The sequence below is a fragment of the Emys orbicularis genome, chromosome 6 (genome assembly GCF_028017835.1).
Source record: "Emys orbicularis isolate rEmyOrb1 chromosome 6, rEmyOrb1.hap1, whole genome shotgun sequence".
In the NCBI taxonomy this organism is placed as follows: domain Eukaryota; kingdom Metazoa; phylum Chordata; order Testudines; family Emydidae; genus Emys; species Emys orbicularis.
Genome location: NC_088688.1, coordinates 35,256,688 through 35,276,023, shown reverse-complemented (window position 1 = coordinate 35,276,023; position 19,336 = coordinate 35,256,688). Strand labels below are relative to the sequence as shown.

The window sequence follows — 19,336 nt, the reverse complement described above, 5'->3', positions numbered from 1 at the left end:
GTTTTCTAATCCTTTACACATGCTCAGGGCTCTTCTCTGAACCCTCTCAAATTTATTAATATCCTTCTTGAATTGTGGACACCAGAACTGAACACAGTATTCCAGCAGTGGTTGCACCTGTGCCAAATACAGAGGTAAAATAACCTCTCTCCTCCTACTTGAGATTCCCCTTGTTTATGCCTCCCAAGATCGCATTAGCCCTTTTGACCAAAGAATCACACTGGGAGCTCATGTTCATCCCCCACAACCTCCAAACCTTTTAAGTCACTGCTTCCCAGAATAGAGTCCCCCATCCTGTAAGTAGGGCCTACATTCTTTGTACCTAAATATATACCTTTATATTTAGCCATATTAAAATGCATAGTTTGTTTGTGGCCATCTTACTGCGTCATCCAGAACACTCTGTATGAGTGCCTTGTCCTCTTCATTATTTACCATTCCCCCAATTTTTGTCAGTGATGATTTTGTGTTTTCTTCCAAGTCATTAATAAAAAGGTTAAATAATGTAAGACCAAGAACAAATCCCAGTGGGATTCCACTAGAAACACTGTTCAGTGATGATTCCATGTTTACAATTACATTTTGAGACCTTTCCAGATTTTAATCTATTTAATATGTGCCATGTTAATTTTATATCTATCTAGATTTTTTTAATCAAAATGTGTAGTATCAAGTCAAATATCTTACAGAAGTCTAAATATATTATATCAACACGTTTACATTGTAATCTCTTCAAAGAAAGTATCAAGTTAGTTTGATGGGGTCTACTTTCCATAGTCCTTGTGTATTAGTACTAATTATATTAGCCTCATTTAAATTCTTTATTAATCAAGTCCCATATCAGCCTCTCCATTATCTTGCCCAGAATTGATGTCAGACTAACAGGCCTACAACTGGACTCCCTCTCCTTTGGCTTGGACATAGGACTAGGAGAGTAAATATAAAATGTGTATATTACAAGTTGCATTGGAATATCTCATTAAAACACTGCCTAAAACACACCAAACATGTTTACATTAAAAAGGATTTCTATTGCAACTGACTGTAGTTACTGAGAACAGTTATATTGAACTTTTAAACCTTATCTATTAAATACAGCAATAAACGTCACTCCCTTTTATTTATGTTCTTCATGCTATTCAAAACTCACTCAGTTAAATAGGTGGGTGGCTGATTAATTAATAAACTACAAAATGTATGCCTACTACAATATTTATATAATAGTCAATTAAGACAGCATTGTCTGTGAACACAGCATATGCCGTTTGGCTTCTAAAGTGAGTACATCCAGCATCCAAATTGCATTGGCAGTTTTGCACATGCTCTGTTTGCCATAGTGAATCCTCATTCACTCATTGAGATTTCTGTTTGTTTAAAGCCAGCATTCTTGTTGCTGATGCTGGGTGATCTGCAGTGTCTTTCTCAGGCCTGATCATAGACAGCTTGCCCTCTTAAGCTAGTATTTTTTCAAGACCTAAAAGCTCAATTAGATCATTTCTGGAGACGTCTTTTTAACAGGGTCCTTAACTAACAGAATATACCAATGTCTTTGCCTTGACAACAATCTGCAGCCGTAAAGCAAATTTAATTATCAAACAAGAAGATTGGTGACAGCTATCATTGCATATATTGTTTACTATAATATATGGGATTCTTCCCTGGAAACCACGGAGATGGTATTTGCCTGGTCTAACAGTAAATAATGAGATAGACCACAATGGATTTTAGTACCTCATCGGTGTTTGATCAGCACAAAGGTAAGTCACTTGCTACTAATTTCAAAAGCCATTGGTCCCAGCATGCCTGTTGAAATTGTATGGTTTTGGCTGGTAAATCAATGCCTCATATTTTATGGTGGAGGTCTGGTCTAATGTGAATTTCTTATATGTTTATCATATGTTGCTTCACTGTGTCTGTACAAAAGGGACCTTCTTCCATCAGTGTTAAGGACAGATATTTCTGCCTACTAGTATTGCTTTAAAAATAAAGCAATGAATTCATCAGGAAGAATGACAGCATTTTTTTTAAGGTCAGCTATGAGATTTGTATATACAACAGTTGTTACCACATTTTTAACTGGTTCTAGTTTAATGTATTTGACTTGTACAAAACTAAGTGCCCATTTTCCTAATTAAATTAATGAATTTTTGAATTATAAGCCATATATAGTAAAAGAAATACACACTGACAAGTGATTTATCTTCAGGAAATCTTTAGATGTACTGCACAAATATTACGGTGTCTTAACATAAGATATCTAAAATAAGCCCTAACGCAATGATACATTTTCTACAGGAATAGGTTGCTATGGAAATATAGATGGATCTTAGTTATCTATTTTGTAGTTAGATTATTTGAATGTTATTTGTTGGGGTGGGGGCTATGATGTATCTAATATAATTTACATCCTTTCTTGCTTAATTCACTAAAATTCTATATTCTCTATATTCCCCTTTATTCAAAAAGCAGGAAATTTTCATTGTTTAAACTGTTACATCAAATCTCTGTCCATTTACAAAGCCCCAAAATGACTTATGTGCAATCTTCCCAGTCACCAGTATGCACCTGCAAGGTGTACATGCTGATAAAGCAGAGTTGGCCCTAAAACAAAAGGTTGTGGCTTGCTGCGTATGTGAAAAGGCTAACATCAAAATTCTTCAAAATGCAAGTGGTACACCAAGAATACTGCTTGTTTAGTCTCTTTAACACATCAGCATCCCATTCTGGTATTTGTGAATAAATTGATATAAATCAGATACATATGCATCAAGTTGCAATGGGAATCGGTGACTGTGCAAAACCCAGTTTTGTCACGGTCATTTTCTGGATCCATTTTGATTTGAGTTTTTCTCTTAAAGTGTTCTGTAGGATTAGAGCATAAGAACGGCCATACTCGGTCAGACCAAAGGTCAATCTAGCTCAGTATCTTGTATTCCGACAGTGGCCAATACCAGGTGCCCCAGAGGGAATGAACAGGTAATCATCGAGTGATCCTTTCCCTGTCATCATTCCCAGCTTCTGGCAAACTGAGGGTAGGGACACCATCCCTGCCCATCATGGCTAATAGCCATTGATAGACCTATCCTCCATGAATTTATCTAGTTCTTTTTTGAACTCTGTTATAGCCTTGGCCTTCACAACATCCTCTGGCAAACAGTTCAACAGGTTGACTGTGCGTTGTGTTAAGAAATACTTCCTTTTGTTTGTTTTAAACCTGCTGCCTATTAATTTCATTTGATGACCCCTAGTTCTTGTGTTATGAGAATGAGTAAATAGCAATTCTTTATTTACTTTCTCCACACCAGTCACGATTTTATAGACCTCGATCATATCCCCCCTTAGTCGTCTCTTTTCCAAGCTGAAAAATCCCAGTCTTATTAATCTCTCTCCTCATACGGCAGCCGTTCCATACCCCTAATAATTTTTGTTGTCCTTTTCTGAACCTTTTCCGATTCCAATATATCTTTTGTGAGATGGGGTGACCACATCTGCACGCAGTATTCAAGTACCATGGATTTATATAGAGGCAATATGATATTTTCTGTCTGATCATCTATCGCTTTCTTGATGATTCCCAACATTCTGTTTGCTTTTTTGACTGCTGCTGCACATTCAGTGGCTGTTTTCAGAGAACTATCCACAATGACGCCAAGATCTTTCTTGAGTGGTAACAGCTAATTTAGATCCCATCATTTTATAGTATAGTTGGGATTATGTTTTCCAATGTGCATTACTTTGCATTTATCAACACTAAATTTCATCTGCCATTTTGTTGCCCAGTCACCTAGTTTTGAGAGCTCAGGAGGCTGGACACAGAATATCTGTAGTAGCTAAGATAAGAGGGAACATCATTTACAATGGACAAGATAACAATGGATAAAATAAGCCTGGAATATAAATGAGGTAAAGAGTAAATTGTGCATGGACAGAACACCCTGTACAGGGATTGGTTCCTACAAAGTAACCAAGCCAGTCCCAAAACGTGTAATGCAAGGTATAGTAAATGCAGTGTAATGTGGAAGTGTGGAAGAAGTTTGTTTTGTAACTTTGGAGGATTGGTATGCCCTGTACTTACCCCCTACACTTAGCCTGATTAACTCAAGTGTAGTTTGATTGTATGCTAATAAACAAACCTCGGTGACTAGGTCTGGGAGGCTACTGAGTGCATCAGTTTTCAGAATTCACCCCAACAGACTCCTGAATGGAAAAGGTCTCAGAGGCTACCCCAACATACTGGTGCCATGACTCCTTGATTGTGATCTTACATCTAAAGCATGCCTTGTAAGGAAAAGGTTATGATCTGCTGAAAGTCATTTCTCTATCCATATATGTATATCATTAATGCATATGAAGTTATGAGAATTGTGTTGTATGGTTGTCACTAAAAATGCTGTAAGTTGGGGAATCAGCCACATTTTAGCTCCCCGGAGGCAATAGCAAGGAAAGTAACCAACACCCGGTTGGGGTGTCAATCAGCCCATCAACAACCATTGTCCAGCAAGGGAGCTACAATGCAATGACTCACCTGCATGAGGCCACACCAGAGGAATTGCTTAACCTTGCCTGGAGACTCAGCAATGCCCACCCAGACATGCCTGGACTTGTGTTTTCCAAGCACATGGACTGAGGGTATAAAACTGAACACAGGGGGCCCAGGCTGGGCAATCAGCTCCAGGGTCAGGCTACAGCTGCCAGTTACCCGGCCTGGCCGCCAGGCCCCACGTGGGGGCGGTCCCATGGTACAGCCACCCGGCCCTGCGCTGCAGGGTCCAGGTCCAGTCTGTCCAGCCCCACGCCTCGGGGTCCCAGGGTCTGGCTGCTGGCCCCTGGGCCCTGCACAGCGAGGTCCCGGGCTCCAGCTGTCTGGCCCCAAGCTGCAGGGTCCGGGTCCGGCCCCGCGCAGGGGAGGGGTGTCCTGCATTCCGGATGCCCAGCTCCACGTGGGAGTCCGGCGTCTGGCCCTGCTGCAGGGCACAGGGTTCAGCTGCCCAGTCCCACGCGGGGGTCTGGGTCTCGACTGCCCGACCCAGCGCCCGGGGCTCTGCTTTAGCCCCGCAGGGATTGTGGAGGGGTGGGCATGCAGTGGTTCTCAGCCTGCGGCCCACAATGATAAACAGGTTGAGAACCACTGTGCTATACAAGGTAAAAGCAGCCTTAAATGCTATGGGAGCAAGAAAACATGCGCTCTTTTATCCCAACAGAAAAGCTAAACATTTGCCACAAGAGGTGATACAAGTTGGTGCCGGGTAAGAAAATTAATGAGGGCCCAATACTATGAAGTTAAATGTGAAATCACTGTAACAATGTGGAAGAAATTTGTTTTCCCTCCTCAGCTACTGTTGTAAGACAATGCAAGGTCTGGAAAGTGCCAGGCTTGTACTGCTGTTTGCACCTGGAGGACACTTGCATGTGCAGGTGTAATGTCTTACAAACAGAGTTGCTGGCATGTGGATTCACTCTGGGGCAACAGTCTCCAAATTTCACAGTACAGTTGAGATGCTGAGAGGTTGGTAAAGTAAAAACTGCCTATGCTGGTGATAAGTTTTATGTGGTGCCTAAAGAGGGCCACTTCTGGTACAGACCCAGGGAATGCTATTTTAATTGGCCTATATTCTATTTCACACCCAAATCTCCTGTGGTAATAAATGGAAAGATTTTTTTACATTTTGTACCCGTTTTTTATATTATAATGAAAGCAAATTACAGAAGGATGCTTTAAAGGCAGAGCAAGTTTATAATGTGGGATTACACCCTGGAGAACTATACTGGAGGAGGTGAGCTAGCACCACCTAGTTTGTATTTTGAGCCTGGTATCAATGGTGGTTCAAATGATTACAGGTACCAGTCTTGGGAACGTGTCGCTGGGTAGTGAACTTAAAAAAGAAAGCCCAGAAAGACAGGAATATAATGTAAATGAAACGAATGCTAATATAAAAAAAAGAAAAGCAGTGGAATGTAAGCCTGGCTTGACATGAGTAATTGGACATGGGTGGGGCCTCATTTCTTGAGGGAGATGATTAGGGAGGTAAATAAATCAGCAGGCTGGAAACAGAATGTTGGTACTAGCTAAAATAAGGGGAACACCTTGGACACCATTAACAATGAATAAGACAAGCCTGGAATGTAAAATGAGATAAAGAGTAAGGCGTGCATGTGACAGGTTGGACCCCCCCTGTCCGGGGTGCCACCTGATGTGCTGGGGTACTACTGAGCCCGCCCGTTCAACCAGCCTGGGCTTCCTCCCCCTGTCCTTGCTGAGCCAGGCCCTCAAGCCTTCTCTAGCACACGCTCAAGTAAGGCCACACCCAGCTGCAGACACAGACTGAAATCAGCTCTGTGTGGGAGGATTCATCTCAGGGATTTACCCAGCACTCACGTGCACACCTCCTTTGGGGAGTAAACCCAAAATAATATTGTCTTACACTGTATAGAGAGATCTGTACCGCGCAAGCTCATAAAAATTGACCCCTCCCTCAATGTGGAGGAAGATATGCACAGCATTTTGTCCCTCCATCCCCCAGATATGAATTGCACAAACTGGGTTTTGGAGTAAACAAAAACAAGTTTATTAACTACAAAAGGTAAATTTTAAGTGATTATAAAGGATAACAAACAGAACAAAGCAGATTACTGACATAAAACAAACACACAACCTAAGCTTAATTTACTAAAGAAACCGGTTACAAATAGTAATTTCTCACCCTAAATGTTGTTTTAGGCAGGTTGCAGAGTTTCTGCAGCTTAGAGTTCCAGTTATTTCTCTTTACAGTCTAGTCTCAGCCTGGACTCAGCCCTTGCCTTTCCCCAGCTTAGTTCCTTTGTCTCTTCAGGTGCTTTCAGCAGTTTTTCTTCTTGGGCGGGGAGGCAATGGAGAAAAGCCTTGATTGACTCACTTCCCAGCCTTAAATAGGATTTACATAAGGTGGGAATTCTTTGTTTCCAGTGGGAAAATACCAGCAGTGTCCAAGGTGGTACTCCCGTACTAGGTGACATTATCACATGACCTTACAGTGTTAAAGCAACTATGAGACAAGGTTTATTTGTAATGACCACAGGAAGGAACTCCATGAAGATGAGAGATCAGCATCTTCATAGACCTATTGTCTTTCCTAATGGCTCATTCAGGCTGATTCCATACTGTCTGGTGGGTGTTTCCCAGGTGTAACCACAGTTGTAATTGTTACATAGTCAATATTCCTAACTTCAGATACAGAAATGATACATGTATACAAATAGGATAATCATATTAAGTAAAACATAACCTTTCCAATGATACCTTACATGACCCATCTTGCATAAAACATATTTTACTTATGCTATATTTATATCATAATATTTATATGACGAATATGGGGTGTAGCGACACAGAGCATATGGTACAGGGATTGGGTCCTACAAAATAACCAAGCCAGTCCCAAAACATTTGAGGCAATGTAATGTATAAATGTATATAAAGGAAGAGGTTTGCTGTGTAGCTTTGGATGTCTGGTACACCCTATATGCACCTCCTACACTTGAGCCTGATCAGTTCAAATGTAGTTTGATTGTATGCCAATAAAGAAACCTCACTGATGAGTTTGGAGTTGAGCTGAGTTCTTGGGAACCGAGTGAACAAAGTCTCAGAGGCTACCCCAACACTGTCATGGGGGAGGTCTAGGTTGGATATTAGGAAACACAATTTCACTAGGAGGGTGGTGAAGCACTGGAATGGGTTACCTAGGGAGGTGGTGGAATCTCCATCCTTAGAGGTTTTTAAGGCCCGGCTCGACAAAGCCCTGGCTGGGATGATTTAGTTGGTGTTGGTCCTGCTTTGAGCAGGGGATTGGACTAGATGACCTCCTGAGGTCTCTTCCAACCCTAATATTCTATGAACACATCGATAACACACCTAGGTACTCCAAGTGTCAAGAAACCAGCCAGTGGCAGTATCCAAAGCTGAATTCTAAAACAAGTGATTACCCATGGAGTCGCAACCTACTAGGATTATGTAAACATCCATTATACAAGGGCCCATGCAACTTGCCTTGAACGCACAGCCCATTGTTTAGGGAATAAATACACTTCCATTAACACCAGGGAGCTATGCTAATGCTAGTGTAATGGCACCCTTCCCTCCCTGCAGCATGTCATTGTGGGACACCACACCCTTTCACAGAGGTAGGCCCGGTCTGCGCTAGAAAATTTGGTCAGTTTAACTACATTGCTCGGGAGTGTGAAAAATCCACACCCCGGAGCAGCATCGTTAAGCCGACTTAAATCCCTATGTAGACAGCACTGGGTTGATGGAAGAATTCTTCTGTTGACCTAGCTACTGCCTGTCAGGGAGGTGGGTTACCTACGCCAACGGGAGAACCCCTCACATCAGCATAGGTAGCATCTACACTAAAGCACTACAGCAGCGCAGCTTCAGTCATTGTGCCACTGTAGCATTTTAAGTGTAGACAAGCCCTTAATGGCATATCCAGTAAGCTACAGTTTTGAAGGCAAGAGCAGTAGATACTCAGGTGATTCTTTCCATAGCCACTAGTGCCTGGGTTCCTCACAACTTGGGAAGTTTGTTTGTTTGAGTTTACTATGCCCCCTAGTGCCCATGGGCTGGGCTGCCTTTGCCCAGAACCCAGCTCTCCTGTCACAACTGTAGCTCTCCAAGCCCTCTCCCAGCTCCATGATGGGGTTGCACAGCAGCCTACTCTGTTATCTGCTCTTCTGTTCTCAACCTTGTTCTATGCTGGTTCATGGCTGTATCAGTCAGCCTTTCATGACTGCTTCTCATGGTCCAGTTCTACTCTGGACAGCTATCAGGACCTACTGCTTGATCTACAGCAAACATAAGAACGGCCATACTGGTCAGACCAAAAAGGTCCATCTAGTCTAGTATCCTGTCTTCCAACAGTGGCCAGTGCCAGGTGCCTCAGAGGGAATGAACAGAACAGGTAATCATCAAGTGATCCATCCTCTGTCACCCATTCCCAGCTTCTGGCAAACAAAGGCTAGGGACACCATCCCTGCCCATCCTGGCTAATAGCCATTGATGGACCTATCTTCCATGAACTTATCTAGTTCTTTTTTGAACTAGATACTCAACTGCTGTATCCAGGTTCCTGCTGACAAATACTTCTCTCTCACACACTTCCTGTTCTTCATTCCATGTCCTCTGCAAAGTATGCTACCGCCTCTTTCTGATCACTATGGTTCACCTGGTATCTGGGATGATTTAGTTGGTGTTGGTCCTGCTTTGAGGTCTCTTCCAACCCTAATATTCTATGATTCTACCCCCTGTTGGGGGTGCTCCCAGGGTGGATGGGTACTAAGCTAGTCCAAGAGCATGAAGAGGAGAGAAGATAAAACACATGGGGGGCAGGGTGAAGGAGGGAAGGAAATGGAGGGGGAGGCAGGGATAACACTGAAATAGACAGATTGACATTTCCAGTTTATTTACCAAGCATAGGAGGGAAAGTGTCCCATTAAAAGTCTGTGAACCATTAGGTTAAGTGTTGTTTAAGCTCCTGCAGCTCCTAAGATGATCTATGGGTTATCCATGTGGGATGGAGGGGGCACTACCTGGTAATGGGCCAGTGGGGCTGTCAACCAAAAAGAACCTGATACTCCATTAACAGTACACTCTGTTAGATTGTCTCAGAATGACATATTGTTGCATGTAACTACAGGTTTAAGCACAAAATATTTGGGCTTTGAAAATCCTGCTGTCTTTCCCTCAGATAGTAATGCTTATTATAATTTATTTGTATTATGGCAGCACCATTAACCAACCAAGATCAGAGTCCCATTGCTGTAGATACAGTACAAGCGAGTGAGCACCAGTCTCAAAGAGCTTCTAGTCTAAATAAGAAAAACAGAAACTTGGGAGAGGAGGGGAAAAGACTGAACACAGAAACTGCATGAACAATGTGACGGTGAATAAACATCATGTTTAGGTTCAGGACTTTGGGGGGTTCTCTAATGGAGCACAGAATCAAATATTGCACTCCTGTCTTCTAGGTATAATTCACTTTCAAAATGACAATCCCAAAGAACAACATGTAGTTTCAGGACTCTGCAACAAGAATTTTATCTTTCTGGATTGAAATTGTCATGTCCCTATTCTGGCACAAACAGTGATGGTTTTGTTGGGGTGTGTTTTTATTTATTTTCATAAAGAAACAAACAACAAAAAATACAACAATAACAAAAAGGCCCACAACTTGTATATGTTACCAAATGCCCCACATTTCACAGGATATCAATAAAATTATGCAACTTGTCAAAGTTGTGAGACCAGTCAATATAAAATTGGAAAATGTTACACAGACATAACATGTTAGGGTGGTGGTAACAATAATACCAAAAAAAAAAAAATAAGCAGGGAAGGAGAGAAGGGAACTGGGGGAGAGGGGATAGGAAGAGGGAGGGGAAAAGCAGAGAGGTATTATTTGACCTATCTTGGCATTCTTTATCCAAATGTATCGAGACAAAGTCCAATTTTTTCTGGATCCATACAATTGGTCTCTACATTAATAAGTTGTTCTTTCTTATGTTGCTAACTCACAGGTCTGAATAACACAAGGATGTTTTAAATAATCAAATCCATAAAATAAGAGAATTAAGTGATTTCCGAATTCTGTATTCATACACTACATGCTGTTACTTGAGTATTAATTAGCTGTTGCTGGAGGGCCAAAGAGAATACTAACATTCATGAAACAGGTTATCACAGTACAGCCAGAAAGGAAAGCATGTCCCATTACTTCAAGCATCAAAGGGCTGGGGGAGATGGACGCTTGTTGCTAAGCACTGTTGTTCATGTTGAATTGCTGTGAAGTGAGCCTGATATGACATACTTCACTATCTGCCAGACACTGGTGGTCTTTATGAGGAGACCAAGCAGCATCTTATTGATGGTGGGGAAAGCAAATAATAAAAATACATAATTCTTCACAACATTGAACATGTAACACCTGGATTTTCAACTTTCCTGTTTTACAATCGCTAATAATAATACTGTAATTAATAATGTATAAATGTCTTGTTGTCAGTAAGATCATATACATTTAGCTCCAGCAATTCTTTGTGGATGTTAACAACTAAAGTCTAGTCTAACAAAAAGATCACATGCACATAACACATTCCTTGTAAAACACTACATTAAGATCATATTGTATGTATTTTATATACCTCCTTTCAGAACAAACTGCTAGTATTTAATGTCTTGAAAGAAATTATATCCTTGTGGAACACTACTACATATTTCAGAAATGCTGAACAGAAATGTCAACTTTTAACATTCCTTTTTCCTGAACATTAAAGATACACTAGAAGTGGGTTTTTTTAAACTAAACACAGATTTGTAATTATGACAGCATCCTGTAGCCATACATCATTTGGCTCTTTGCCCACAATGGTACCTGCAGCTCTTTCTGTGGCAGTGCTATGTATAGCCACACTACAGGCTTCTCCTACCACTTGACCCATACGTACCTTTTGTGCTTCCCAGAAGATGAGGGACAGCTTCCATTCAGCAGTGCCAGACAGTAATTTCCCAGATAAAACAGCCTAACAGTCAGCTTAGATGAAACAAATGTGGCATTTATTGGTGTTTTTAACAGAATAGTGAGAAAGCAAATTAAGTTAGGTAAAGACACTTGAATGCTGAGGACCTGCTCCGCTGCTGGGGTAAATTGGTGTTGCGCCATCACAGTCTGTTTACTCCAGCTGAGGATGTGACCCCAAACGTACAATAAAAATCCACAAGCTGGTACTGTAAACAACTTACAAAAGGAGATGAAAAGGGTGATATGTTACCTGACTGCAGTATTAGTCCCCGTTTTGACACAATTTCTTAGTCTGTCAGTTACCTCCTAGTGACATGCAGGGCCGGCTCCAGGCACCAGCTTACCAAGCAGGTGCTTGGGGCGGCCACTTCGGAGAGGGGCGGCACGTCCAGCTATTCGGCGGCAATTCGGCTGACGGTCCCTCACTCCTGCTCGAAGCGAAGGACCTTCCACCGGATTGCCGCCGCAGATTGCGATCGCAGCTTTTTTGTTGTTGTTGTTTGGCTGCTTGGGGCGGCCAAAACCCTGGAGCCGGCCCCGGTGACATGTATGCAAAAAAAAATTAGGTGAGCTTAGCAAAGAGAGCATTTATAGTTCAACTTGTCTGTGATGCAAAAGTTTCTGAAATCAAATCAATGGAATTAGCATTCATTAAAATGTATGTCAAATGATATATTATGGCTTCGATGCAGTTAGGAATACATAATATGCTCATTTAGTCATTCCTGTTATTGGTTAAGGATTCCCCACCTATCCCCAAGCCTTGTGCTAGGATTTACTAGCTTTGGGCTATGTAAATCTTATGAAGAGCCCTATGCCACTGACAGCAGTAGAGTCAATATTTTTTGGAGGGGGAAAAAGGGGAGAGAGTGTCACTGAATATTTCTCTGGCTCTCCTGGGGTGGGAAGGAGGTTGCTATGATGTTGCTATGGGGATTGGGATGGCAAGGTTAGGTTATTGTGGATAGGAAGGTTTGTTTTTGTTTTTCTTATGTGGGAAAGTGCATCTAAGAGCCACCTGCTGTAACTTAAATATTAATGTTCTATTGCTTTCATTTTATTGCTCTGTGGCAGAGTAAGTGCCTCACATACTCAAGGACTAGAGAATTTGGCTTCCTTTTCTAGATGGATCACTCCATGTCTCTGCCAAGAGTAGGCCTGCCTACATTGTATAAAGCTTGAGGATTTTTGCATAAAACTTGCGTATGCAAAGTGTATGCAATTTTAAAATCCCAGGTGAGCACCCAGGCTACAAATACTCCAATTTCATTAGTTATCCTCACAAAAAAAATTGATCCTGCTCCTTTGTTCCATCAGTTTCTTCCCCTTGCCACCCCCATAAAGTTTCCAACCATTTATAACTGTGAAAGACTCCCACTGACAGCACTCAAGACGGAATTCCCCGACTAGCTGCAGAATAGATACAGCAGGGGTACCAGTAACATAAGCGTCACCTCTCTGCCCTGCCAATTTGCCTCAAACCTAATGCAACGGATACTCCTCTTGGAGTAAGAGATTAGAACTAATCTCCACGACACAATCAAGTCTTGGCCTCTCTGCCAAGATTACCAGTTGTGATAGTGGTTTGCGTAATGTGGAAATCTGTCTATTATTGGACACTGAACTGAAACCACTGCCATTATTTCACATACTGGTAGGCTGCTGAGCATCCATCAAACAGTAATGGCTCTTAGTCACTTCTGATCCCAGCTATCTTGAAAGCTGTGACCTACAGATCAAAGGCTCAATATCTACTTACCAACCCCAGAACATTCCTCTTCCACTACTAACGGGATTTTAAAGTAAAATTATCAATTTTTATTTATAAGTTGTTTAAAATGTGCAATTTAAGAGACTAACTGAAAGAAAAACAGCCTGGGCTTCAGTCTCAGTTTAACAGTAATGGAATGGGAGGGTCTGTATTTTTGGAGGCAGATTTCATGTCAGCTGTCTAAACCTACCAAGACTATAAGCACTAACCCTGAGTGTGACAGACTAACTTTTCTCAGGGTGAGGGTTGATTCAGTCTCCATGGTAGCCAAGTTTTAAAAGTAAGAATGATGATTGTTTCCTAAGGAGAGAAGGTCATGTGTGCGGAATTATGCTGGATGGGAAATTATAATGTGGAGCTAATGGGAACGGAGCCGAGACCACATAGGATCATGGATTGTACTTGTATGTCAAATAATTTTAAAATATTTTAAAGACGTTTTATCATGTATCCATCCAGGAAATAATAATAATCGTTTGTTTGTATATTAGTAAATGGTTTGAACGGGCTTCTTTAAAGCTGCTTGGACTTTTTTAGCCTACAAACAATTTTCAAATGTAATTATGTTAGCACAGAAAATTATGTGCATAAGGCCGTGCCACCCTTAACTTAGATTCCCTTTCCATTGGTCAACTCCTCCCATTCACGTTACTTAAACATCACTTTTCTGTTACCTTCCTTTGCTCACATTGTAGTCCAGTGGCCTGTCAAACTTCACTCTAAAGAACTAAGGGCCTGACCCTCAGTTACACTAATGGGCCTTAAGGTAGCTGGTCAGCTTATGTCACTCTGGTATTGTAACTGAGCATCAGGCCTGAGATCTATTGCATAACTGAAGCGGCTACTTTGTTGTGCCAGGGGTATGTCTACGTTGCTGTTGGAAGCAAGCCTCCGAGCCCAGATAGAGAGACTTACACTGGCTTGGCTTGAGCTAGTGCATCAAAAATAGCAGTCAAGTATCAGAGGGGTAGCCGTGTTAGTCTGAATCTGTAAAAAGCAACAGAGGGTCCTGTGGCACCTTTAAGACTAACAGAAGTATTGGGAGCATAAGCTTTCGTGGGTAAGAACCTCACTTCTTCAGATGCAAGTGTGAACATTGTGACTCGGGCTGGAGCTCAGGCTCTGAAGCCTAAGGGGTCAGGTGGGCTTGAGAGCCCAAACCTCAATGTCCACACTGCTATTTTTAGCATGCTAGCTCAAGCCCTGCTAGCGTGAGTCTGTCTACCTAGTCTGGGAGGCTTGTTTCCAGCTGTAGTGTAGACACACCTTAAAGACCAGACTGTAACAGGCCAGCAGCATTTACCTAAAACATCACACCATAATAGCAGGTGTGAGCCTGTGGAGAAAGGGTAGGAGAGTTCTGTTGACTTACTGAGAAAGATGGCTCCTTACCCTACCAGATATAAGGGAAGGGGGGGAGGGCTTTCTAGACATAGAAGCTCTAGGGTGGGAGCTACACAGGTTGAATGGAGGAACCCTAGAAGGAGAGAGAAAGTTTGAGCTGAACTTTATCTTATTATTAACTTCTATGTTAATAAAAATAGACTGCATTAAGGGGATGAGTTTGGACTGTATATAATATTTTTATTTAATATTTGAACTGTGTTGGAGAGCAGGTTCAGAAAGACATGTTCACATGCACTTTTTTGGTATTGTAAAAGCAGTTCACTCTCAGGCTTACACTCTTTTAAAGTTTATTTAAAAACTCAGTATGAGATCATAAAGAAAATACAGAAACATCCTTAATCATTGTGTCAATAAATGATAGGGGACTGCAAAGGAAATTCTGAAATGGCCTGAGACATGTTGATGCTACTGAGCGCTGAAGAAGGAGATTAAAATTGAAAATACATTCAGAGTCCAATTTAACATCTTAATGCTAGAGCTTCATAAATGCTCATCTTCATTTCCCAGCAATTTTGCTAACGTGCAAAATGAAATTGCCATTCACTGTGCCGCATGAAAGATTACTTAGATATGTCAGAAGTTTGGGTAATAATAATTAGATCTAGTACACTTTCAAAAGCAGATTAGTTGAAGTGAAAGAAACTCTAACTACTAGGAAATATACCCCATGTGGCTCTTTAATAGACACCCAGTAAAACCTCTGAAATGCACAAAGATATAATTTGTCTGTAAGAATTACTCATGGCCAGTGGAGGACATGCTTATTTTTCATTAGAATTGGAACCAATGCCATCTGTGGGCTTGGGCAAACAACCTGGTTTCTCTGGACCCATCCTGAAATCCTTTCTAAGCATAAATATCCCGGCCCCCTTTGCCTTAGTGCCCCCTTCTGTAAAATAGAAATAATAATAATTATCTACTTCACAGAGGTGTTGTGAGGCTTTGAGGGGTGTTGTACTGTGAAGACGTAAAGTGTTACCTAGCAACATTTATTACATTATAAGTAGGGTTGGCAGAATTTGGGGGAGGTTGGGTTTGGGGTTGGGTTTTTTTTGTTTTGTTTTTCAATTTTGACGATCAATATAGATTTGGTTTCAGTTTTTAACTATCTTTATTTTTACAGGTGCTAGAAATTAAGGAGGATAGGGCTGGAGTTAGGGTTAGGGCAGGGCTGCAGGGGCTCCCTGCATGGCCAAGGGGCCCAAGATACCCAGGCACAGGGTGAGGGGAGGCTACGGTCCTGGCCCAGCAGACCAAAGATCTCTGTCAGGACTGCAAGGAGGAGGACAAGCTCCCAGCTATCGGAGAGATCATCCCCTTCTGAACTTTTCTTGCCCATACTCCTAGCTGATGAACGAGTAAGCAGAGCCATGACAACGGAGCTGCAGAGGGCTCCCTGCATGGCCACGGGGTGACTGACACCTGAACCCTGCAGGCACAAGGTTCAGGGAAGGCTGAGGACCTGGCGGGGGAGAGAAGACACCCCCGGTTAGTACTGTGAGGAGGAGGGCAAGCCCCTAGCAATTGGGGAGGCCATTGTGCTGCTGAATGGCTCTTGCCTGGGGACAGCTCCAGCACTCCCAGCTGGTGAATGAGAGAGCAGGTCCATAGGAGTAGGGCCAAAGAGGCTGCCACAGGGCCAGTAACACCTGATCCCTGCAGGTACAAGGAACTAACAACAAGAATTTCTGCTATAAACTGAGGATGTATAAGTTGGAAGCGACTGAAGAGGAGAAAGACCTGGGTGTATTGGTCAATGACAGGATGACTATGAGCTGCCAATGTGATGCGACTGTGAAAAAGACTAATGCAATACTAGGATGCATCTGGCAAGGTACTTCCAGTAGAGATATAGAAGTATTATTATCCTTATATGAGGCACTGGTGAAATCTCATCTGGAATACTGTGTGCAGTTCTGGTCTCCTATGTTTAAGAAAGATTAATTCAAACAGGGACAGGTGCAGAGAAGGGCTACTAGGCTGATCAAAGTAATGGAGAATCTACCTTATGAGAGGCGATTTACGGTTCTTGGCATATTTAGCCTAACCAAACAAAGACTGAGAGGATGTATAAATTCATCAATGGGATAAACACTGGGGAGAAGGGAGAGGAATTTTTTAAGTTAAGGGCCAATGTTGACACAAGAACAAATGAATATAAATTGGCCATTAATAAATTTAGGCTTGAAATTAGAAAAAGGATTGTAACTATCAGAAGAGAGAAGTTCTGGAACCTTCCAAGGGGACCTTCTGGAACCTTCTGGAGCTGTCCAAGGGGAGTAGTGGGGGCAAAAAACCTAACTTGTTTTCAGACTGAGCTTGATAAGTTTCTGGAGGCGATAGTATGATGAGGTTGCCTACAATGGCATATTGTCCCTCCACAACTATTAGCAAATACCTCCAATGTCTGAAGATGGGGAGGGCTCTGAATTACTACAGAGAATTCTTTCCCAGGTGTCTGGTTGGTGGATCTCATGGTGCAACTGATCACCATATTTGGGGTCGAGAAGGAATTTTCCCCAGGTCAGAATGGCAGAGACCCTGTTTTTTTTTTTCCTTCCTCTGCAGCGTGGGGCACAAGCACTTGCTGGTTTGAACTAGGGTAATGGTGGATTTTATGTAACTTTAAGTCTTTAACTCAATATCTAAGGACTTCAGTAACACAGCCAGAGGTTATAGGTCTATTACAGGAGTGGGTAGGTGAAGATCTGTGCAATGTTTAGGAGGTCAGGCTCATGATGGTTCCTTGTCGCCTTAAAGTCTGAGTCTGAGTTCAAGAAAGAACAATGGCTGTTTTATAGCCCTCAAATCAGGCAATATCACATGCACTATATAGTCTAGCCAGTCTGTTCTCATTCTCCCTCTCTCATGCGTACAGGCTGAATACCAGAGATAATGGGAGAAGAAAAGAAGTTACCAAAATGACAGAAGGCTCAGATGAATTCATGTCAGTGTTAAGTGAAATAACTTTCAGTGAGGAACTCACTTATTTAGCTTTTTAATTTAGCTTTATCATGAAGCAATTTTGCTCTTAAACTACTTCTTTCCTTAAAAAAAGACTTAAAATTGACTCGTTGGCATGTTACTTAAATGGTGTTGTTTTTGCTGATGAAACGAGTTACATGTTCACACCTTGGAAGTATTCTAGTAATTTGCCCTATAAACAACATATATGCAACGTATGTAAACTGGGAATACTCTTCACAACTTCAGGCTCCAACTGGTGTTTGTGCCATCTCATGAAGTGTAGATTTGGCAGGTGGCTGAGGGAAGATATTGGGTGGGATTTTCAAAGTTAGGACCAAGCAATCGTACATGTACCCTTCAACTCATTTGCAAATATTCAGTGTGAATACACAAATAAGGTATTTGCACATGCACATGGACAGATAGGCACCTACTGGCTATGTGGGCATGAAAAGAACTTGTTTGTGTATATAAATAAAGCACATACTAATATGCCATGTTAGACACCCACGCCTAACCTTGAAAATGTAACGTATAATAATACGGGAGTTAATCATAATTTTTATTTATTCAGATAACAGGCCACATTCTCACCAAAATGAATGTGTGTGTGTGTGTGTGTGTGTGTGTGTGTGTGTGTGTGTGTGTGTGTGTGTGTGTGAGAGAGAGAGAGAGAGAGAGAGAGAGAGAGAGAGAGAGAGAGAGAGAGAGACTGACTATGCCTATCGATCATTTACTTTTTCTCTTGTACAGATAGCTGAATTTTTTTAACTATTTCTGGGAGTGGAGTGAGAATGTCACAGATTCAGTGACTTTCAACTATGTCGCTACACTTTTGGATTATAACACACTTGAAAATCTCATCATGGTATGATGAATTAGGAGTCTTTTTAGTTTTAAGCTTATATAATACTGTATTAAAAACATGAATTTTTTTACTTTGTTTTCATTGTTATTGAAATTTACTTGGACATTATTTTTCCTCATCACTGGTACAGAAGAGTGTGCTCATAGTTCAGTAATAGATGTCACAGAGACTGCAACCTCTGTCTAATGAGACAAAGCTGCCTTTTGGAATAAGGGCCACCAGTGAAATTATAGATAAATTCCAAAAGAATCCCAACATGAAAACAAATAAGATTCCCAGAAATGAAGGAGTAAATTAGATGAAAAGAGACTTTCACCTGCATTTTCAAAACATTTTGACTGGTGAAGTTCGTTGTAATTGAAGCAGAACTCAACTATTGCTAATAAGCAACTGCTTTGCACTTGGTCTTCTGTAACTGTTCATGAAACTAGTGTAACCTCCTCTGAAATGAGACTCCTAGACTTTTCCTCTGACCAAGCTGTTATCCCTGAGTAACCATAGAGGCCTTTTTGTTTGCCTTCTCTATGAGTTGATGTTGATGATTAATTTTAAACGTATTTTTTTCTGAAGGATTGCACTTGGCTAAATTAAGTAATTTCTCTAGTCAACCCATGATTGTTTTTTGCTTTTTACTTTTTCCTTGCCAGGCACACAATCCTTTTAGGACTCTAATCTATGCATGGCAGTAATATGTAAGCAGGACTTACGGTTGCATGAAATCCAAATGCAGGCATAGGCAAAGTAATGACCAACCATTCACTTTGGTAAGGGTAG

At 41.5% G+C, this 19,336-nt stretch overlaps 1 protein-coding gene across 1 annotated transcript in view; it reads left to right on the top strand.

Annotated features, from left to right (window-relative positions):
- The first annotated feature begins 1,717 nt into the window (after positions 1-1,717).
- The window catches only part of ANKRD55 (ankyrin repeat domain 55), a 71,595-nt gene continuing 53,976 nt past the window's right edge, over positions 1,718-19,336 (top strand). Inside the window, exon 1 of the mRNA XM_065406672.1 lies at positions 1,718-1,757. Coding sequence (XP_065262744.1) covers positions 1,718-1,757 — 40 coding nt within the window. The remainder of the gene's footprint in view (positions 1,758-19,336) is intronic.